Source organism: Lampetra planeri, chromosome 13, assembly GCF_965212315.1.
Source record: "Lampetra planeri chromosome 13, kcLamPlan1.2.h2, whole genome shotgun sequence".
Lineage (NCBI taxonomy): Eukaryota > Metazoa > Chordata > Hyperoartia > Petromyzontiformes > Petromyzontidae > Lampetra > Lampetra planeri.
Genome location: NC_136119.1, coordinates 7,739,112 through 7,763,589, shown reverse-complemented (window position 1 = coordinate 7,763,589; position 24,478 = coordinate 7,739,112). Strand labels below are relative to the sequence as shown.

General features: G+C 42.3%; 1 protein-coding gene across 1 annotated transcript; it reads left to right on the top strand.

Annotated features, from left to right (window-relative positions):
* The first annotated feature begins 16,488 nt into the window (after positions 1 to 16,488).
* On the top strand, positions 16,489 to 24,348 carry ARL14EPL (ARF like GTPase 14 effector protein like). Its single transcript, XM_078600085.1, has 3 exons — positions 16,489 to 16,738; positions 22,430 to 22,557; positions 23,344 to 24,348. Exons 1-3 carry the CDS (start codon positions 16,688 to 16,690, stop codon positions 23,573 to 23,575), a joined length of 411 nt encoding a protein of 136 aa, XP_078456211.1. The 5' UTR covers positions 16,489 to 16,687; the 3' UTR covers positions 23,576 to 24,348.
* The last annotated feature ends 130 nt before the right edge of the window (positions 24,349 to 24,478 follow it).

Sequence of the window (24,478 nt, the reverse complement as noted above, 5' to 3'; positions counted from 1 at the left end):
GCCTCACATCAACCATTAAGTCCAGAATGGAGATTATTTTTTGTACAGAGGTGGTATTATCAGTACCTTGAGGCATAGGAAGCGCATGTGAATTGCATTTTATTAAAAAATGCATGAATATGCCTTTTTTCTCAATCCTTCTGATTTAACAACAAAAATGCATTACAATATTCATACACCATTTAATTTAATGGAATGTGAATATAAATGTAAATATAATTTAGTTAGCATGTGCAAAAATTACAGGAATTGTATCGTTGCTTATTCGGCTACAGAGGTTAATATAAATGTGGCCTTAATTTAAAACGCACGCAAATTCTAAAATAGCTACACAACATGGAAATGAACGTTATTGTTGGGAAATGCAGATGCTTGGGCTTGCATGCCCTGGGGCGAGTGGGGGGGGGGTTGGCCGCGGCGTATTTCCCCGTCTTCATGCATGGACTCGCACCGCCAGTTGTTTCTGCGGCTCAGCACGGCACGAGCGCTGTTGACCCGTGGTCTCTCTGAGCGCTCGCACCAGGGATAACCACACACCCGAGTCGCGACACGGAGACGATGCTCGCACTCACTCGCACGCAGGCTCGGACGCACGCGCACCAAAGGCGTGCTTGCTTTGTTCGTCAACCCTTGGCCTGATTGACGTTGCACTATGATGTCCTGTTTATTTATTGGTTGTGTTAAACGGCACAAACTTGCATGATTTTTTTTTAAACAAAAATCTTTTTAAAACTATTCTTAATTACTAAACATACTGATTGTTATTGAGACTTGTGTACGATTTACGATTTTAGGTGATGCATCGACGACACATATTGAGAACATACCTTTGGCTTTGATGGTTTCTGTTCTGGAGTCAGTGAGATTGGTAACTCATATGCATATATACAATGTTGAAATGTAATAATGATTATTACATAAAGTGCAAGAAAGCATGTGACACCTTGGTGTTTGTTTTTCATAAAAGGCAGCGTATGTGCAGCCAATCATTTGTATTATTCTCACTCATGACAAACTCCTTCCACTAAATCCTCTCTGAGAACATGCAATCAATCCCTATGGCCTGGCTAAGGTGTCGTTCGTGATAGCTGCCCTTTGTTCTTCACACGATTAAAAATAGCAGCCTCCTTTCGTCCAAGCAGCACATAGCACTCTTCCATGATGTCTGGTCAGTGTGGAAGAGTAGGCAACACCACCTTCGAGAGCGTGTGCTTTCTAGCGCCTTATAGTGGAGGCCATTCTGCCCGCAGCGGTGTGAACAAATCATTGCCCGACTGCAACTTTTGCATCTTATATTTTATCGTAGGTTCCATTTAGCCTACATATTTTATGCATGATATACAATGAAAGGATTTAATTCCTGAACAAAGCACTGACCGCAACTTTGATTAATTGTGTTCAGTGAAATCAGTCGTGAGATTTAACCGGGAAATGTTGCGCCCAATGAGTGTGAGCCACATTTGAACGTACGTCGGGCAACACGATCAGTACTCACATTTATCTCTTCTGGCTTCGAAGCTGTAGAGAACATGTGAGTATAAACGACGTATTATTATGTTGTATGTACATTAACATAGTTTTCCTAGGCGTTGGAATGTTGTACGTTATTTTACAAGAGGTACCAAAAATATTTATTCAAATGGAAATGGATTTCATGGGTTTGAGGGGGGGGGGGGGAAACTCTGTGGGTTATTAATGAGATACAGCTCATTTGGCTGCATATTCTTAACTGCAAAGGAAGATGATAAAACTGCTACATTATGAGATGTCAAAAACCAGTAGATCATACTTTTATTACTTCCTCTGTAACTGTTAACAAGAAAAAAAATCATCTAACTTTTTCCAAACATCAAATTCCTTTAGAATTCGGAGATATTCAGGTTGAACATTTTGGCATGACTTTAGCATGAATTGAAAAAAATACTTTTATTAAATGTAAGGAAGGCAAAGTGGTATTAAAATATATATTTTTTACAAATGATAATTTCTTACACTAAGGATCTCCACACTGCGAGGGATACTGTGCACTGCTTCAATTCAGTCTAATAATTCAGATATTTTTTCTTAAAACCTTTACTTCGTTGTGGTGATGGAAGAAGACATTCTCTCTGGTGGTGCGGAGCAAGCAATCAGCTGGTCAAGTGTGAGAATGTGTCTTTGCATACCATTTTATATACGTAAAAAGTAACATGTACAGTACTTTCATAGAAGGAATAGAGTATGCACATGTACAGTCAATCCACTGCTAGATTTGAAATCCACTGCTAGATTTGAGCCTCCGTGCTGTGGAGAGAATAGGTGAGGTTTCAGCCCATGGCCTTTTTCATTACAGAGAGATCTGCCTGAAACATAATATATATTTAACAGTGTTATGAATAAACGTGATGATTTATTTTGTCATGTGTTGCTCGTATACACAACTGCCAAAGCAGTATCAAAATAGATGTTTTGTGTCACATATGGCTTTGTGATGGGCACATGGGTTGCACATACGAATACCAGCCCATGACAGAAACGATTCGATACAGCTGCCTGCAAACAGAGTATTTCTCTGCAGGTTCACAGTTGTCCGATGCTTGGCACGTGTGGAGATAGGCTGATTTCGTTGAGCATAATTGAAGCACAGTTGAAAAGCTGCGTTGGTCTTACTCATCAGCAATGCACAAGCGTACTCGGATATTGTACGTACTACAGTCTAGTGGGCTCACAATTGGCTTGTTTTAGGGGATTCGAAGACCATAAAAATGGTCCCCGATGAGGAGGCAACTTTACCAGAAGTCATTTTGATCACTGGGGTTCTAAGCGCCTCTTTATTTTTACCTTACTGTAAGTTATTTAAGTATAAACATGAAATTATGGCTGTTAACGACACGCATTAAGCTACGTGTTAATATATGTTCTTTATTAGTATATAGTCATGAGAAATTATCTGAGCAGTGTTTTCCATGAATATTGGAAAAAATATGGAAATTAAGATAAACTCCGATTTATTAAAGTCAAGTTTACATTTGTTTAAACCTTAAATAAATAAACAACTACATCACATAATGCATCTCATAATAGTGGAATAGCCAGCAACGTTCACAATGTAGAATGGTACTTGTATGTTATATTGTCCTTATGATTGTGTGCAGTTGGTAAGGGAAAAAATATCTGCAGCGAAAAATTACAGATGATGCTGAAGGCTTTACACGGCTCTCCCAATGTGCATAGTTGGTGTACAATCGGCAGTACACACCATCTTTAAACGGTTCGTCAATCATGTGCATGGCAATTAACAGTTAAACATGGGTAATGCAAAATCATACGCAGCCATCTCTAGATTACCTGATACAATGGAGACAACGGGTGGCCCGAATGAAACAAAAACCTGAGCGTTGAAAAACATGTAGAAAACGAATATTGATTGTTTACTTACTTAAAATTAGGGTTTACTTTCCGACACGTTTGCGGTTGTACTCATTAAACACAAAGCGCTTGCCGCAAATGAATCACAATACATTGCTAATATCGTCAAGGAGCAAAAACCATTACACAAACTCCGATCATCCTCGCAGTGGCTTGTGGGTGCTCGCCATGGAACAAAGACTGTCACCGCATCTCGCGCTGTCAGATGCGTTACTGCGGCCATCTGGAACGCTCTTCCTTCCGACATTAGGAAGCCACTGGAGCGATGCCCTTGTAAATCTACACTGAAAACTCATTTAGTTAGAACTGATATTTGCGTTTAGTTTGCTGTCAATCGCCCTGCACCTCCGATGAGCACGGTTGGCTACGTATGGTGCGAAAGAAATCCAACATACATACATGCGAGCAGTCACTGACCCATAACGAGTCAGGAGTAACTAATTATGAAACCGGCGCATGCCCAAATCTGCCCACAGATAATCCAAAATTAACTGTACCCACAACAAGCAGGTGTTGGGTGCACTCAGACACAATATAATTGCAACCCAAATTGGATGTATCATTAAAATAAAATGAATAGGTTTTCATCCAAGTTCGGTGAATATTTCATGTATATGTAAGTGTTTAGTGTTAATCCATGCATTGCAACAATTCCATAAAAAGCATTATCTGATTAATGCCTAATCACCCCTCTTGGAAGCAGCGCTCGACTGAATAAAATTTGCACGTCTATGATTTTTTATGTGCTTAGTTAGCAAGGCGTTATTAAACCCGGGGTTTAATTATTCAAGGAGGCATGATCATGTATAATGCTGTGCATAAAACATCTTCATTCTTAGGCTTAACGAAATACGTAGTTTGGTCCGAAGGCACATTGCTGTAATATCCGTCTCATGGCAGTTTAGGAGGTGTTTCTTCCTTGCTGATTACATATTCATCTGATCATGTCTGTTCCACATGATTACTGCACTTGAGCTTGAAGTGTGGAGACTGTGGAGGAGCACATCGATGCTGAAATCGGCACGTGCCTTTTCTCGCCTCGATGTAGCACGAGTCGGCAACTGGGCTGCGATTCACGAAGCATTCACTCAAAAATGCAAGCCTCATTTTAGCATTGTACGCTTCACTGATTTTGCTGATTGTTATTAATTATTAAGAGTTTTTTTTTAAACGATTGGCTTAGATTTTGCACGACTCCCTCCTTGTTCTCCCCTATATACAATCGTGTATCGTGTTCTCTCCGCAGTATGTCCACTCAACGAAAATTGGATACCACCTGGCCAGAAAATTCGCTGCTGCCTGGCTTTGAGGCAGTCACCCAGGAAACCTCTTAGCGGGATGCGAGAGTGGGTTACGCGTGGCTACAGGGGAGGTATTCGCTTAGCATGGCCCAAGGCAATGTTTTTGCTGTTGGTGAAATGTGAGGTTGTGAGTCCGCCCTGTGCTATAGCGAGCGACCCCCCCCCACTATTCCATTGTTCTCAATATACCGTCGACGGCTGTTGGTTGAGTGCCTAGAACTCCTGGAAAAATGGGATATATATACACACACGGGGCTGGCTGGGTATAGCAGCCAGATAGTGTGGTACAAAGGGGAATGGGCGCATGGCGTGCTGGATATTAAAGGAATGAGAGGTAGCATTCAGGGGAGTGTCTAACTGTGGGACACGTGAAAACGATGAGGGTGCGGGGGTTTAACCGAAGAGTAAAGTAGGGGAACGTCATTCCGCTATTTAAGGCCGGTGGCAATATTATCCAGCTCCAATGACTGGAATTTATGCATGCTGGCTTAGCACCGTGCATGCTCAGCACTGTTAGGGGCACATACGCATCAATGCAAACACAACTATTCACGCACATTCAGCGTAGCCCACGTGCGGGCACACATAAATAAACGAATACGCTTGAGCAAGAGTTGGCACACGTGTGGCAAATGATATACGAATTTTACATGGCTTTAGACACGTGCTCATACAATTGAATCGCAATCGAACGGCACCTGCTTTTTTTTGTTGAGGACGTTTCAGGTTAGAGGTCATCAGAACTAATAAACTGTTCACAATTACCACTGAATTGTATGTAATCAACCCGCATCTTACAGCGCAAACACAGCGCTGCTCTTAGAAGTGGCCTTGTGTAATTTATTTGGTTTTAATTATAAATCCTGCCACCCGTGTGGTCATGTCAGCTGCGAGATTTGTACATTAAACAAGGTAATTATATTTGATATAAGACCTTGCAGACTGAGAAGTTGCATTTAATTAACTTGCAGATTTGCATGTCTACTTCATATACGAACGAGTACACGGAGTGATGATCGTTCCATATTTTAGGAGCTGTGGCATTCTTCGGCGTTACAAAACTAAAATCCCGCTTCCTCTTCTACCAACATTCCATATGAATAGCGAGAGGAGAAATTCATTTAATTTTAACAGCAAAAAGGCATGTATCTCGTGAACAAATACGTGTTACTATTAACAAAACATTTAACGCATAAACATGGCATGTATTATATTTTGCTAAAGTTCAAAACTACATCACTCAATAGAGAGCCACTGCATCTGAGCGGGCGGTTTGTCATTTTGGTGACCCAAATGACTTCTTGCAAATGAGACAATCCTGGTCTCTTGATTTTTCACCTGCTTGAAGAATTAAACTTCACTTGATGCTTTAAACTAAGCCCTACCTACCCCCTCGGCTACTTGCTTCTCCACACCGGTGCTACTTTTTTTTCATATTCAACATCGATGTACTGATAAATACTTATTGATATTATATGATTATATATAATCATGGCATTTTCTCAGCACCATCATCCCACAAATGAGTCGGCTCCCTGGCCCACTCACCGCCCCTTAATTTTACAATTCTGGCACCACCCATGGTCAGAAGGGGGATGCACCACGGAATAGGATGTGACTTGGTAATCTGCTTCACTAGGGAAAAATACGTGTAAGTCTTCGTTGTGCCTTACATGCATGGACTTGCCCGTTTTGGTGCCAGACTGACCCCTGCTGCCAGATTAAAAACCATATGGACCTCAACTCATGCATACACTGCGCCCTTTTGTATACACGACATGTAAACACAACAAAGCAGGCTCACATAATCGTAAGTGTCGTTGTGGAAAATGTAAATAACAGAATAGATAAGGGGACAATATGTCTCATTCATATATCTGTCTAGGACACTATGTCGAAACCGGTTAATAGTTTGCTTGTACTGAATCAATGCTGCTGCATGTATTCACGAATCAAAAGGCCTTGTTGGTGTCAATGGGTTATAGAAATAATAGTTTACTATTTCTGTAGAAAGACAGATATGTGAAGCAAACATATTGCCTACGTATCTATTAAATGCACGCTCACACACTCACACGTGTGAATACATGCGTACACGGGAATGCATGCGCAGATGTTGTTGTATATGTGAGAGCATGTCTTATAGGCGTCTATAGATAACTCATTCAGCCTAGCACTTGCGCATGTTGTGATGAACTTGTGATGCCAAAATCAGTCGTTTTCCACTCAATCGTCAAATAAATCACTCAAATTATTCGACTCCAAATCAGCCTGCTTTAATAAAATTAGCTGAGTATCTTACAGCTTTCCAAAATGGAATTCTCTGTAAAGGCCCCTATTGGCGCAGTGTGTTGTAATGAATGCATTGTGAACATTACGCCCCTCATTATACCTGCCTGTAATTGCATGGAATCTGCCATATTTTTTTGATATTCATGCTTTGTTTTTTTTTGCATTCAAAATGCATTGATTCGACGCAAATATATATCAAGGCCGTTTACATAATTATTCTGTTCAAAGGTAGTCTGAAGTACACGTCTTTTTTAGAAGGACATATACAATTATATTCGTCCTTCTCAAAAACACAAACCCTTTTGTTCAAATCAATGTCAGTTATCGGAATAGAAAAAGTGAATAGCAAATCCTGTATAAGTCTGTGCCAAATCTGGTGGACAATGGAGGTAAATGAAGTGCATTGTTATTAACAAACATCCCCCATAGCCTTAACATACCGTTGGAGGAAGTGCTATTCGTAAGCACCTATGAAGGTTGGAACGGCATACGAAAGGGGTGGTCGGCCAGCACCACGCCCGGCCGCATTTATCTCCCTAGTGGTGATGGCTACACATCCCACCAGGTACTCATTTGAGTCTCAGTCGACCTAGGGGAGGCACAGGACCGGCTCAGACAATCGTTGCCAGGTTCGTAGCGCAGCGCGCTAACCGTGACACTCACCCTCTCCATACGCATATACACAAACACGCACTATTTTTTTAAATTAAAAAAATAACTATTCTAGCATGATCTGAATACGCTTGCCAAGATCAATTTGTAAAGAAATATTTGGCTTTGACCTCCTCCTTTGCTCTCACTACCACCTCACATTTTGCCCACACCTGCCTCTGATGTTCTTCCGCCTGCCTTGTTGTGATTGACTGCGTTTGTACAAAATATCCTCGACCACAGAGAGGCTACTGTGTACATATGCTGTATATGCGAGCTCATTTTCTATGTACATTGAGAATGACTGTGACCCCCCCTCCCCCTTAGCTGTAGTAAAACATCTAAATATGATTTCGATTTAAAGCTTTCGTGACTGCAGGGATTCATCTTCTTGGTTCTTTCGGTAAAGTCACGTAGAAGGGAAGTAATAAAATAATAAAAATAAAACATAATAAAACAATTCTCACGACGTTTCGGCCACAACGCAAGCAGCCGTCCTCAGGCGAAGAATGAGAACATTATCAAGCTAGGAGCTTATATAGGTGTAGCGAGGAGGAGCGCCTTAACAAAGGAATGTGCATATGAAGAGGAATTTAGCATACCAATGGGCAATGCATAGGAGGTGGGCGGAGGGGTTTCAAAGTCCCATTATGCCGTGCATTATGCAGGATCAACAGCACCACGGGGGGGCGCAAGGAACAGCGTTAATAAAGGAAAGGAATGTTAGTGATATGTAGCTGCATTTGCCAAACAACCACGTAGAAAACCAAAGTGAAAACTACATAAAAAACTAAAATATAAACTGATACTTACTATACTCTACAATAAGCTGAGTTACTAACAACAAATAATAAATTACAATTCTACGTCGTAAGAAGTATATAATATACTTCCATCTAAACTTTATTCTCTTAGCATATACAGTACTATATACTGCCATAGATAAACCCAACATTAAATTATATACTGTATTGCTGTAAACCACCCTATACTTTATACATTTTAATATAACACTATGTATTATTCAACTCACCCTAATGTGTATCGAAATGGTTTATTACGTCCTTCCAATGATTGCTAAGCCTGAATCCATCTTCTCGGTTAAAATTGTCTCTGTGTTTGTATATGTGGATCGCCTCATGAACGAATCTCTCATGATAGCCAGATGGCTTGCAGAGAACCTCCGTCTTGGAGAAGTCAATGTCATGTGAGCCCACTGAGTTGTAACAGTGGTCTGCCACGGCTGAGGTGTTTGTCCTACCGTGTTTTAGATCAGCTTTATGTTCACGAATGCGGTCTGAGACGTGTCGTTTGGTTTCCCCAATGTAACTGCTACCACAGAGGCAACTTAGTTTGTAGACGCCAGGGTACTGTATGTCTGGAATCACATCTTTTACAGACGGTACCAGATCACGGATTTTATGTACTGTGTTGAATCGGACCTGGATCTTGTGTTTAATCAGGATTTTGGAGATCTTTTTTGTGACCCCAGCAATGTAGGGTAAGGTGATGGTCTTGAAAGGCTCCTCAACAGGATCTTTCTTGATGGTTGGAGTGATGGCTTTGCGGATTGTGTAGTCGGAGTAACCATTAGCTTTAAGAGCGTGGCGTACGTGTTTGAGTTCACTGGAAATGTGTTCATGGTCGGAGATGCATTGGGCTCTATGATATAGAGTCTTGATGAGGGAATTCTTCTGGGATGGATGGTGGTGGGAATCCGGTTTTAGATAAGCATCCGTGTGGGTGGCTTTCCTGTAGACAGAGTGGCTCATTGAACCATCAGGTCTCCTTTTGATTAGGACATCCAAAAAGGGTAGCTTGCCATCATTTTCGACTTCCATGGTGAATCTGATGGCTGGGTGTATGGAATTGATGTGGTCGAGAAATTGGTCTAGAGCAGGCCGGCCATGTGGCCAGATGACAAAAGTGTCGTCTACGTATCTCTTCCATAAGGTCGGGCGTAGAGTGGCAGTCTGGATGGCGTCCGTCTCAAATTTCTCCATGAAGATGTTGGCTACAACCGGAGATAGGGGGGAGCCCATTGGGGTGCCCTCAATTTGCTTGTAGAAGGTTCCATTCCAGGTGAAGTATGTATTGGTTAAGCAGTGTCTCACCAGGGGGGGTACCCCAGCATTTAGTCCTTGATGAACCAAGTCTTCAATGATTGCGATGGTGTCAGGCACAGGCACCTTGGTGAACAAGGAAACCACATCAAAACTGACAAGCAGGTCGTCTGGGGACAGGGCAATCCCCTTGATTGTCGATACCAGGTCAGTAGAGTTTAGTACTGCAGAGGTGGTTTTTCCAGTGAAAGGCCGTAGGATTTCGGACAAAAAACGAGCCAGTTTGTAAGTGGGGGAGTTGATAGTAGAGACAATGGGACGAAGAGGTGTATCTTCTTTATGTATCTTTGGCAAGCCGTACAATCTTGGTGGCCTGGCTGCAGAAGGTTTCAACGAGAACTGTTTGGTCTGATCAATTAATGCGGTTGAAGCAGAAATGATGTTGTTGGTTTTGGAGACGAGGCTGTTGGTGGGGTCTCTTTTTATTTTTGTATAGCTGCCATCGTTGAGTAGTTCTTGAATTTTGTTGTTGTATTCTATTTTGTCCATGATGACAGTGGCATTGCCTTTGTCGGCTGAGAGGATGACAATGTCATCCCTCTTTTTTAATTGAGCTAATTCAAAACGCTCATCTTTGCTGATGTTGCTAGCTGGCATCTTAGCGTTTTTGAGGGTTACAGAGATTTCAGATCTTGCTACGTCTGCAGCGATGTGACTCAAGCCCTTGAGAGCTACATCTACTCGAGCAATTATATCATTAACTGGTATGTGTCTAGGTGTGACTGCAAAGTTTAGTCCTTTAGCTAAAACGGATTTCAAACCTTCAGAAATAGGACTGTTACTGCGATTAATTACGACTTTGTTAACATCTAGCTTTTCAATGTGTGGGTCCGGTTTCTTGTTTGAGAGGCGGTTGAATTTGGAAATCAAGTTGTCCTTACATTTAGTCGACATAGCGGCAGCTGAAGAGGCAGTCATTTTTTCCACGTGTTCCCAATCCGATGTGGACATTGTTGCACTCAAAGATAAGTGTGATTTGTAGAGTGTCTTGTCTAACTGATCTAGTTCGGTGCGCGTAAGTCTGATTTTCTCTGAGATAAGAGCTAAGCTAGTTCTAGACAGAATTCGTTTCGCATTAGAAGAAGTTACAGCAGCAGATGTTAGTGTAAATGCGTTTGGTATTACCTTAGAGTCGCGGCATCTCTTCAGAAAGGTGAGAGACTCGATTAGCTGAGCCTTCTTATCCCGGAGCTTGTTGAAGGATCTCAAAGTTATGTGGAAACCCTCCCCGTAGAGGCGGTTAAATTTCGATTTAAAGCTTTCGTGACTGCAGGGATTCATCTTCTTGGTTCTTTCGGTAAAGTCACGTAGAAGGGAAGTAATAAAATAATAAAAATAAAACATAATAAAACAATTCTCACGACGTTTCGGCCACAACGCAAGCAGCCGTCCTCAGGCGAAGAATGAGAACATTATCAAGCTAGGAGCTTATATAGGTGTAGCGAGGAGGAGCGCCTTAACAAAGGAATGTGCATATGAAGAGGAATTTAGCATACCAATGGGCAATGCATAGGAGGTGGGCGGAGGGGTTTCAAAGTCCCATTATGCCCATGCATTATGCAGGATCAACAGCACCACGGGGGGGCGCAAGGAACAGCGTTAATAAAGGAAAGGAATGTTAGTGATATGTAGCTGCATTTGCCAAACAACCACGTAGAAAACCAAAGTGAAAACTACATAAAAAACTAAAATATAAACTGATACTTACTATACTCTACAATAAGCTGAGTTACTAACAACAAATAATAAATTACAATTCTACGTCGTAAGAAGTATATAATATACTTCCATCTAAACTTTATTCTCTTAGCATATACAGTACTATATACTGCCATAGATAAACCCAACATTAAATTATATACTGTATTGCTGTAAACCACCCTATACTTTATACATTTTAATATAACACTATGTATTATTCAACTCACCCTAATGTGTATCGAAATGGTTTATTACGTCCTTCCAATGATTGCTAAGCCTGAATCCATCTTCTCGGTTAAAATTGTCTCTGTGTTTGTATATGTGGATCGCCTCATGAACGAATCTCTCATGATAGCCAGATGGCTTGCAGAGAACCTCCGTCTTGGAGAAGTCAATGTCATGATCCAGGTCCGATTCAACACAGTACATAAAATCCGTGATCTGGTACCGTCTGTAAAAGATGTGATTCCAGACATACAGTACCCTGGCGTCTACAAACTAAGTTGCCTCTGTGGTAGCAGTTACATTGGGGAAACCAAACGACACGTCTCAGACCGCATTCGTGAACATAAAGCTGATCTAAAACACGGTAGGACAAACACCTCAGCCGTGGCAGACCACTGTTACAACTCAGTGGGCTCACATGACATTGACTTCTCCAAGACGGAGGTTCTCTGCAAGCCATCTGGCTATCATGAGAGATTCGTTCATGAGGCGATCCACATATACAAACACAGAGACAATTTTAACCGAGAAGATGGATTCAGGCTTAGCAATCATTGGAAGGACGTAATAAACCATTTCGATACACATTAGGGTGAGTTGAATAATACATAGTGTTATATTAAAATGTATAAAGTATAGGGTGGTTTACAGCAATACAGTATATAATTTAATGTTGGGTTTATCTATGGCAGTATATAGTACTGTATATGCTAAGAGAATAAAGTTTAGATGGAAGTATATTATATACTTCTTACGACGTAGAATTGTAATTTATTATTTGTTGTTAGTAACTCAGCTTATTGTAGAGTATAGTAAGTATCAGTTTATATTTTAGTTTTTTATGTAGTTTTCACTTTGGTTTTCTACGTGGTTGTTTGGCAAATGCAGCTACATATCACTAACATTCCTTTCCTTTATTAACGCTGTTCCTTGCGCCCCCCCGTGGTGCTGTTGATCCTGCATAATGCATGGGCATAATGGGACTTTGAAACCCCTCCGCCCACCTCCTATGCATTGCCCATTGGTATGCTAAATTCCTCTTCATATGCACATTCCTTTGTTAAGGCGCTCCTCCTCGCTACACCTATATAAGCTCCTAGCTTGATAATGTTCTCATTCTTCGCCTGAGGACGGCTGCTTGCGTTGTGGCCGAAACGTCGTGAGAATTGTTTTATTATGTTTTATTTTTATTATTTTATTACTTCCCTTCTACGTGACTTTACCGAAAGAACCAAGAAGATCTAAATATGAATCAATGAAGGCTAGTGCCACCCTACAATGTTGCAAGTAATGCTTTTATTCCAGGAGCTCTAAAGTTATTGCCAAGCAGCAGACAGTTAAATTCCTATTACATGAATAAACATCCACTGGATTTTCTGTCAAGTAATGCATTGAGAATGACATATTATACATAAACATATGTAATGTAGCACTCAGAGACACTGTCTTGTTCAAGTATGTATACATATTTATTGTCTATTACGGTCCGCCCGACTCGATGGCATGTTAACGGGTAGACGCGAGTTGACAATGTACAGTGGGTGACTTTATGTAGCTGCAACACGACGTTCACCTATACAGCTGGCTGACTATATAGGAGCCGATGGAGGAGCAGCTACGGCGACAATATATGATCTCCCCCTAGTCTTCCAAGACGATAAAGCGACCAACTCGCAGGCGGTGAGGACGATCCACTCCAAGAAGACGACAGCGACGACGATCCAACTTCGAATCCTCACAACAGCCCTGAGCCCCGCTCCCCGCTTGCTTTTATCTCCGGCTCAGCCACGCCCCTCGACTCAGCCACGCCCTTTTTCCCCGAACTCTCTCTCTCACCTCATTTGATCCTGCTTGTCCCTGTCGCTTCTATTATTATTTATGACCACTAGACTATATTCTTAGTTTTTTTTCGGTAAAGTCACGTTGGTAAAAAAATTAAAATTAATAAAAGTATAATAAAAATAAAAATCACGACGTTTCGGAGGCAACACAAGCTTCCGTCTTCAGGTGGAACCGTCACAGCACACTTGCTGTATCAAGTAATTTACTTGATACAGCAAGCGTGCTGTGACGGAAGCTTGTGTTGCCTCCGAAACGTCGTGATTTTAATTTTAATTTTACTTTTATTAATTTGAATTTTTTACCTACGTGACTTTACCGAAAAAACCTAAGAATATGAATACTTGCAGTCACGAAAGCTTCAAATCTAGAACCACTAGACTCCTTACATTACCCTGCCTGTCCCTGTCCGCTTCAATTACTATTTACTTCCACTAGACCCCTTACTGTCCTTACACATGTGTGTATACTCAGAGCAATATACAGTAAAGGAAAATCACACGCTAAATGCAGGGAAATACACACGATGCATTAATGAAGAACTTTGTTCCACGTAGCTTTCGTTTTTCTATATAATATAACTACAAAAATGTATGTATATATTCTACGTCTAAAGTTTCATTGCTGGCTACTGGCAGGCCTCCTCGACACCCTAACAATAACTTTGTTAGTGGCTGCGGGCTGCTGCCACCGAAACAACTCTCTAGGTAACTGGCGAAACGGGATTTTCCGTGTAACAAATAAACGTTGAATTTAATAAAAAAAATTGCGGAAGTTGTTTGGAAGACGTATCAACAAGATAGCGACACCGACGAGGTGGGAGTTATGAATACAGAATACTGGCACGGTTCATTTACAGTTTCTCCAACTTTTCAACGTATGTCATTCTTTCACCGGAATATTCTTTAAATCGATTTTTTTTTAAACCTCGCAATCCATATTATCGTGGCGTTTTATTAAGTAAAAACCAGATTACTTTTAGTGCTCCGAGTATAGGATTGTGAGAAGAGTCTAAAAATGACAGCCGTCTTTTATTTTGCATTGCAGAGCAATGGCTTCTCTATGAGTATATATATTTTAAAAAAGCGGCTTAACGCATTCAGCAACCTCTATTCATCGTGGGCATTGTCAGCAAAAAAAATACACATACACACCGGTAAAAATATGCTCATATCGTATTGCATAAAAAAATAAGTATGCATCGAGAAGTGCAGACTCTATTCAATATTACATTCAATATGTGAGTGCGCACATCATAACAGAGATCATGAAACATTGCACAAGACCCACAGATATATACACACACGTTGTAAGCATGCATAATTGTACATTTCTTGTAACTGCAGGGTAAATTTATATGTACACCTAGACTAACTTACAAATAATTATTGTACGTGCACATCCATAATCCAGCATTTTGGAGGCAATGGGGGTCCGTGGATCGCACATAGATTTGTGAAACTTCAAACCTACACTGGGCTGTGAGATGTCCAGAAGACGCCAGGTAGGTTCATGAACCTGATTAACCTGTGTGTGGACCTTTGAATGTTCTCTACGCGTGTGTACGGTGGAATGACGACTGTATAAGGGTTGCGTTACATTATAGAGTGCAAGGTGTGTTACATTAGAGAGTGCAGGTGTGTTACATTATACAGAGCAGGTGTGTTACGTTATATAGAGCAAGGGGTGTTACATTATATAGAGCAGGTGTGTTACATTATACAAAGCAGGTGTGTTACATTATATAGAGCAGGTGTGTTACATTATACAGAGCAAGGTGTGTTACATTATACAGAGCAAGGTGTGTTACATTATATAGAGCAGGTGTGTTACATTATATAGAGCAGATGTGTTACATTATAGAGTTCAGGTGTGTTACATTATATAGAGCAGGTGTGTTACATTATACAGAGCAAGGTGTGTTACATTATATAGAGCAGGTGTGTTACATTATATAGAGCAGGTGTGTTACATTATAGAGTTCAGGTGTGTTACATTATATAGAGCAGGTGTGTTACATTATATAGAGCAAGGTGTGTTACATTATATAGAGCAGGTGTGTTACATTATACAAAGCAGGTGTGTTACATTATATAGAGCAGGTGTGTTACATTATACAGAGCAAGGTGTGTTACATTATACACAGCAAGGTGTGTTACATTATATAGAGCAGGTGTGTTACATTATATAGAGCAGGTGTGTTACATTATACAGAGCAAGGTGTGTTACATTATATAGAGCAGGTGTGTTACATTATAGAGTTCAGGTGTGTTACATTATATAGAGCAGGTGTGTTACATTATATAGAGCAAGGTGTGTTACATTATATAGAGCAGGTGTGTTACATTATACAAAGCAGGTGTGTTACATTATATAGAGCAGGTGTGTTACATTATACAGAGCAAGGTGTGTTACATTATACAGAGCAAGGTGTGTTACATTATATAGAGCAGGTGTGTTACATTATATAGAGCAGGTGTGTTACATTATAGAGTTCAGGTGTGTTACATTATATAGAGCAGGAGTGTTACATTATACAGTGCATGTGTGTTGCATTATAGACATCTGGTGTTATATGGTGACAACAGGTCCTCTCAGAAGGGGGCAGTAGAGTTGCTGTGTGGGTGGCCACGATAGCACAAAGGTGAACTTGAATCGGCCAAAACGACATTTGGTGTTGATGGTGGTGGCTGGGAGGGGGCGGTGGGAGGGTGCCCATGGGAGGGGGCCCACCCCTGCACCAGCTCAGAAACGCATCACTGTTACATTGCTTTTATGGCTTTATTTTGGTGATTTCGAAAACGTGTTTTGGTTTGGCCATGTTTGTTGTAGTACTGAGTTAGACTGATGGACTTAATCTAAGTTGTCTTGTGGTTGTTGTTGTTGTTTGACTTGCATCCCACTGGGATTTTTGCACACAGCGTTGGTGTACGGTGCTTTTCCTGCAGGCTCGTGTTCACCTTGACATGCAAGTGCCACCCAAGTCAAATCAGAAACGACGAACATGAGAACTTCATGGGCTCAGTACGTGTACAGTAACCGAGGGGGTGTACGTGTGGTCCAACACAGCCCTGTTCCGCCCATTCTACCCGCCCACCCAATGTCAATTCTGCTGTTCGCTTGCTGTCATCTTGCTGCTGCGCGGATATGGATCAGAATCTTCGCACCGCCGAGGGAGGGAATTCGGCCACCACGCAGGTCTCTCTTGCTCCTGTGGGCCACCACCCTCCTTCCTCCCCCTGTGTTGTTGTAGTATCGACACCTTGCCCAGACGTGGACATCTTTAACGTGGGCTGCTGATAAGCTGAACAAAAAACTCGAATGCGGATGCCAGGACGGAGGCCTTGGCAATAGTTTTTGTATTATACGACGGGAACTGTTGGCGCAGCCGGAGTAGAGAGTGTGTGTGGGAGCCTAGTAGTGTGTTCATATCAAGACGATACTAAATACTGCAGTGGTACGGTGTGTGAGACGATACGCTGCTGCAAGTTGCGGTTAACAGTAAAGAGACCCCCCCCCAACAATCTGGAAGCGACTCTCGTGTTTATTTTTGTTTCTCTCATCAGGAAGTTACTTTCGAGTTGCGTCTCGGTTTTATTTTAATTAAAAAGAGAGGGACGTTACCACAGTGATAAAGAACACCCGGGGGGGGGGGGGGTTGGGTAACTCGTGGGCAGTGTAAAACGTGAACATTTCGCGTGTGTTAATGTGGCCACGAGGGTGGATCCGAGGCCTCCCCACGTGTGTCGCTTCGGTGGGTGTGCACGGCTCACTCCGTCTAATCGCGTAGGTCAGGGTCAATCCACTGCTAGATTACGCACCCACTTGTTGTTTGTGTTCCACGACCCCCAGCACCTCGCACAACCAACTCGATTTTAACGGCTCCATCTCCGCGGTTGACGTGCTCGGGGTAACGCGATTCCGTTCCTTGACGGTTGCAAACTTCTCTTCTTCCCCCGTTCTTATTCGAGTGATTGTTTCGTTGAATCAAGTGCACAGCATCACGGGGTCGTTGCGTTTTAAAGAGCGGCAGCCAACGTACGGTGCGAGAGAAGTTCTACTATACGGAACGTGTTCCCACATTCCATGGGTACACGCGTACAGCGGCGCGTACTGACCAAGGGACGTGCGGGTCAGGGGAGGCAGGGGAGGCAGAGCCTCACCTGGCATACTCCAATAAAAAGAGCTGCGACTAAAAAAAGGAATAAAATAAATATTAAGATTTTTTTTTCTTCCCACTGATCTGTGTTATAAATGTCATTTCTGTACGATTCCAAGAGACGAGAGGTGAGGCAGCGACGAGCTCAGCCTCCCCTCTGATTGCGCAACCCCTCAGTAACTGGATGGAGCGCGGGCAATAAGCGTGTGCCTGTTACTATCTCAGTATGTCACCAATGTAATGTTTGTAGACCCCTTCATTTCATGTCCTCGCCTTCCATACTGCAGGTAACTTATTTCACGTATGTGTATGAAGATATTTTGGCTCGCTGGTCTCGTCATGAAACTGCAATGAAAAAGCACCAGGGGAGGCAGCTATCACATCTGCCTCACTGAGGTGGGCGTGTTAGACACGTCCCCCTCAGTGAGTCCACGCCCCCTTCGGTGTGTGAATCTGACGCTATCATATTCTTAGGTTTTTTCGGTAAAGTCACGTAGGTAAAGAATTAAAATTTATAAAAGTAAAATAAAGATAAAATAAAAATCACGACGTTTCGGAGGCAACACAAGCTTCCGTCTTCAGGTGGAACCGTCACAGCACGATAGCTGTATCAAGTGACAGCTGTATCACTTGATACAGCTGTCACTTGATACAGCTGTCACTTGATACAGCTGTCACTTGATACAGCTGTCACTTGATACAGCTATCGTGCTGGGACGGTTCCACCTGAAGACGGAAGCTTGTGTTGCCTCCGAAACGTCGTGATTTTTATTTTACTTTTATTAAGTTTAATTTTTTACCTACGTGACTTTACCGAAAAAACCTAAGAATATGAATCCTTGCAGTCACGAAAGCTTCAAATCTAGAATCTGACGCATGCCAGTGCCTCCCCAGCCATTTACCTCACCGCACGGTCACTGGTACTGACTGTCAATGTAGATTTCGGGCACCTTTTGTATGCAGTGCTGATAGCTTCGTGCGTATTGCTGTGCGCTAAAGTGTATATACACGGTGCTTGTGTGGAAACTTGCACCGCGGGATACGCAACGTTCTGGCAACGTTACTTCTGAGCTGTGTCTACCAAGCGTGCTGGCGCTCTTGAGTTGCGTGTTGTTGTGTGCTTTGTAGCAACGTGTTGTTTGTACCGTCTGCTCTTGCCCGTTATGTTCACGTGCTTTTCCATTAAATGCGTGTTTTCTTTCCATAATACACGTGCTGTAAAATTATACACACACATTTCCCCATTATACACATGCGCTTTGCATGTTTAACACGTAGGCTTTCGCTACCAATATTTTCCATAATACTGGAGAGGTTTTTTTTTTGGGGGGGGGGGGGGTTAGATCGCGTAAATATAAATAAAGACGTAAATCTGAAATATTCAATAGAACAAATTTTCAGCTCATGATTATGAATGAGGGGGGTTGTCCCATGTGGAGTGACGTCACCCGCTAATGGTGATTGGGGAGGGGTGCAGCATATGAAGTGACGTCATCCGCTCATGATTATTCATGAGGGGAGGGGTGCGGCATGTGGAGTGCGTTGGTGTGAATTTCCACGCGGGCATGAATATTAATGAAGAGGGGGGGGGCTCTTTTACAGTGACGTCACCCACGGATGTCGCGCTGCTGCGTAGATTTATTTAAATCCTTTATATTAAGTTCGCTTGCTTGCGTGCTTGCTTGCTTGCGTGCTTGCTTGCGTGCTTGCTTGCTTGCGTGCTTGCTTGCTTGCGTGCTTGCTTGCTTGCGTGCTTGCTTGCTTACGACCGTGCAAATCTTTCGGTCGTGTTTTAACCCACTTCCCGTGATCCAATCGAGCTGACATTTTCCACACAGACTCGTTGAGCGAGACAATTAATGTTCGTGAAAAAAAATTCCCAAAATTTTACACTTTTTAGGCAAAAAAAAAGATTTTACATATATTCAAATAGAACTCATTCATGGTTTTGGCTGAACGTCAGTGTAAGAGCCCAGAGCGTAACCCCTCCACAGGCTGTGGCGGAGTAGCGCAGTTGGTAGCGCCCTCGCTTCCCATGCCAAAGGTCGCGGGATCGATCCCCGCGTCTTCCACAGGCGAATATATTTTTAAATCCTTTATATTAAGTTCGCTGCCACGCATATAAAGGATTTATAGTGAAAAACTTTGTTTTTACGGGTTATACTTATTTTTCACTTTCTGTAAAAAGACGCCACATTTGAAGCGACTTTGCGTAATAAATTATTTAATTCGTCTCGACCTTCTGCGTTCGTGTAAAAATCCACCCACTCATGAATATTAATTATGGGGGGGGGGCTCATGTGGAGTGACGTCACGCGTCGGGCCTCATGTGGAGTGACGTCACACTGGGGGGTGGGCCTCATGTGGAGTGACGTCACACGGGGGGTGGGCCTCATGTGGAGTGACGTCACACGGGGGGGTCGGCCTCATGTGGAGTGACGTCACACGGGGGGATGGGCCTCATGTGGAGTGACGTCACGCGCGTGACATGAGTCGTGAAACCCACCACCACCCGACACGGCCAACCCAACGTAACGAAGCCAGTGTGACAAATTGTCATGTTTTGTTTGCGTGCCAAACCTTATTAATGTGCTGTGTTAGGTGGTGGCGGGTTTAACGACACATTTGTGTTTTAGAAGTCAAGATTTCCCTGGCTACTGCCGTGATTAACTTGCAGCCCTGTGCCAGTCGACTGCCGGATTCAGTCCTCCACCGTAACACGTGTTGTTGGTTGATTTCTCATACTTCACACTGATCAGTGCAGGCTGATGGATGGGGGAGTGGAGGCTGTTCAGCCTTAGCCGGGAATCTCGAACTCAAGGCAGAAATGCGTTAATCACTGCGCAACGCCTTCACTTTGGTATCACACGATCTGTATTGTATAGTACAAACGTGCAATAAGACGCAAAGGATAACCATTGTAATTTATACATATGCATTAATTCCCCCCCCCCGCCACTTTGCACGTGAACGGCTCACAAGTGACCCCCATCACATCTACGCCTCTATTTAAGGGACGTAACGAGAGGATTTCTCCACAATTCTGCCGGTTGAAATTACTGGCGAAACGTGGTACTTGTGGATTGTAAATGTTGTGGATTTGCTCTCCAACACAACCGGTGTGCTGTACTCGTAACAAATTGGCACGTTCTCTTTACGTGACAAACCTCACTAATTGATTGTGTCGGATGGTCGCGGGTTTAACGACACATTTATATTTACGCGATCTAACCCAAAAAACTATATTATAGATGTAATATGAACATAACTTACTAAGTCCTTTGTCAAAACGTGAACTTCATCCCATTCATCACACTTCGTAGTGGGACTGGGATACACTCATCTTCTTGGTTTTTTCGGTAAAGTCACGTAACTTTACCGAAAAAACCAAGAAGATGAATCCCTGCAGTCACGAAAGCTTTAAATCGAAATTTAACTGGGATACACTTTTAATGGGATATTTTACGAACACGAAGTGAGCCCGACAGCTGTTGCCCGTAAATACATTGAGCCAGTACCCCTCCTGTCGACAACCCAATGTTGGTAACAACATACAAGGACTTTGCAGAATCGTTACATTAATTGCGCAATCCCTCGTGGGTTGCAGTGTTCATCATCGCAGCAGCTGATGGCATGCCCAAGCTATACACATACCATATTATCCGGATTATAAGATGCCCAACCCCAACCTTCCCTGTATTTTTAAAGAAAAAGTTGGAGGTGCGTATTATGATGATGTGCGAACAGCCCTTTTGTCTCAGCTCATGGGGCTTATTGACCCTCTTTCACCACGCTGGTGGAGTTGAAGGCAGGGAGCATGCAAGTCCAGTGCAACAATGTTATGTTGCACAGAGCCCCCCCCTGCACCCTATAAAAGCAACCTGCTGTTAATGATGCACAGTGGCCATCTACCAAAGCAATATACAGGCTCAACCCTGGTTTTCCTTCAAAGATGTGGCACATTGATATGATCACTGTTACATTGCTTTCATGGCTTTATTTTGGTGATTTCGGAAAGTTTTTTGGTTTGGCCATGTTTGTTGTAGTACTGAGTTAGACTAATGGCCTTAATCTATGTGGTTGTTGTTTGACTTGCATCCCACTGGGATTTGTGCAGCGTTGGTGTACGGTTTTTTTTCTGCAATATTTTGCTGTCTTTTCTTAGATTTTCTGTTTTCACAAAGTCACATAGTCACTTTAAGATGTTTTCTTGTTCATGTTTTTGGTTAGTTGCGGTTGCACCTGATTCAAGAGCCGAAAGGCTCACAGGGCTATACCAAATAAGTGAAACTGAAACATTCCAGGTTCAATCTAGATTTGAAGTTTTCGTGACTGCAGGGATCCATACTCTTTGGTTTTTTAGCAATTGTTTCTTGCTGTGGTTGTCCCACCTGATGACGGATGCTTATGGTGCGCCCGAAACGTCGTGATTACATTTTTTTTTTATGCCTACGTGACTTTACCGAAAGAACCAAAGAGTACATTCCAGGATATTTGGTCATAAGGCAAACTACTCTCCTCTTCAATCAATGAAGAGCAACAACACATTTGAACAAGGACAATTGAGACAATACAAAGAATATAAACAACACAAATGTGTAACCCAATAGTATCGTAAATGGCCACCCATTGTGACAACTGAATCGTGGAAGATGCACACTCGTCTGCCAAAATGTTTTGTACGACCACTTCGAAGCCGTACACAACACTGACAAAGCTTTCCCTTACAGCCGCAGACACCCAAGGCCATACGCACCCTGCGCTTCCTCAACCCTGGTCCCAACATCTCGGACTTCAACCCTGAGAACAGCAAGCGGGAACGGAGGAAGCTGCAGAGTAAAGTCAAAACTGCAGAGAGGTGGGACCCCACACATCACCAGCGTGTTTGCAAAAGGGCCACATTGTGTCAAGCGAACAAGGAGGGCAAGATCAGCGTGTCATTGCTAAGAGGACAGTGTGTGTAATATGTTCTGCCCTGTCTGGCAATGTCAATCAATGTAATTTGTGGTTTGAGGCTCACGACTGGCTGCCAAGGAAAAATTACCTGAGTTGCAGCATTTAATTTAAGGATGGTTTGTAATGCACACCATGCATAGCCATCATTTACTTGGGCACGAAATTGTACTTGAAAAGTACAATACGTGATTTAGAAATACTGCATGAATGTATAATTATTTAGAGTATTCCCCAAAGAATGCAGTAAACGGACAGTTTTGCAAATTATTTGCCTTATATCTGATGCATGATCTGCACTATAGAGATGCATTGATTCATAAATAAGTGTATATGCTCATGCATGCATCATATATCTAAGGCTTGATTAATTTATATTTAAGCAAGTTATATACGAATGTGCCGTACATGGAAGTTAATCAAATGGATGACAGAACAATTTGGGACAAGCCAATAAAAACGAAATGCTATAAACTAAACAAAAAACTTCTACATTGGAGCATGCACCTAAATCATGACAATTTGCTGTCCAGCTGAATAACTTCACATTTAGTATGCAGATGCTCCGTACGAAAATGTGCAATGACGTCAAATATGTTGGATTCGTGCATTTGTGAATGTGAACATGTTTTCAGAATCGCTGCCTCATTTTGCTTATTGGAGCTCAATCCATCGGTTGTGGCACCGCCAGGCAATGTCAGCAAGCGAATCAGCACGTGTACGATGAGGCGGGGCGGCTCATCTCCGTGGGGATTGACCTATGCGACTGCCTGGACGAGGACTGTCCAGGCTGCTTTTACAGCTGCTCCCAGTGCAGCTCCTCCAAGTGTGGCCTCCAGTGCCGCGTGCACCGCAAGTGGCTCTACGATCGCATCGATGTGGAGGGGGGAAATACCTTGCACAACTGTGCTGCCAACGGCTAGGCCACACGCCGGTCGCTGTGGTGCCAACGCGTGTGTGTGGCATGTTGTTTACCTTCCAATTCACACTCGGTGAGATCCCATTATCAAAAACATTGACACGCTCCTGCGTATATGTCAGTGTATCCTGTGGAAATTTGTCCAAAATAGCATATTTATTTTATTCTGGAGTTATTGCACTTTAAGTCATCTTAGTGAAATTACATTTTTTAAAGTCAATGCAGTGTACTTATGCATGATTTGCAGAATATAAATGTTTATTTGTATTCTTGGGCTCATCACATACTAGCAGAGCACGCGCATCTGTGCGGGATGTAGCTTCACCCCACTCTTGCCCATGGCGTGAAGCGTGATGACATCATAAAGTCAATCAGCCCTATATTGTGATGTCACCATGCCAAAGCCAAGCGCGTTAAGGAACCATAGCTTTATGTAGAACATTTTAATATAATCAATGGGGAACGACTACGAATAAAATGAAAGTCGATCTTCCGAACACTTTTGGCTGCCCATTGGTTTGTATTGGACATTATTTCTTGGAATTTCAAGGGCAAAATGTGAATTCGAAAAGGCAAATATTTTGCGGGTATATCCCCAAGAAAATGTTTAGTGTTCGGGTTGTTTTTGTACGACATACTCTTTGCGACAAAAGAGCTAGATGGACACTTGCACGTTTTATATATATATATATTTGCTAATCAAGTGGCTCTGTGTATAAGATATTACATATATTAACACCTGTCATTTTGGTTTTAATAAATATACAAATATTCTAATTTTCTATTTAAGTTTTCTATTTTTACCAATAACTTATCCTGTTTAGTATATGGATAAATCCTCTCTCAACATGTGGTTTGCAAAATATTCTTGGCCTTCCATTTACAAAAAGTATTGGATTCTCCTGAA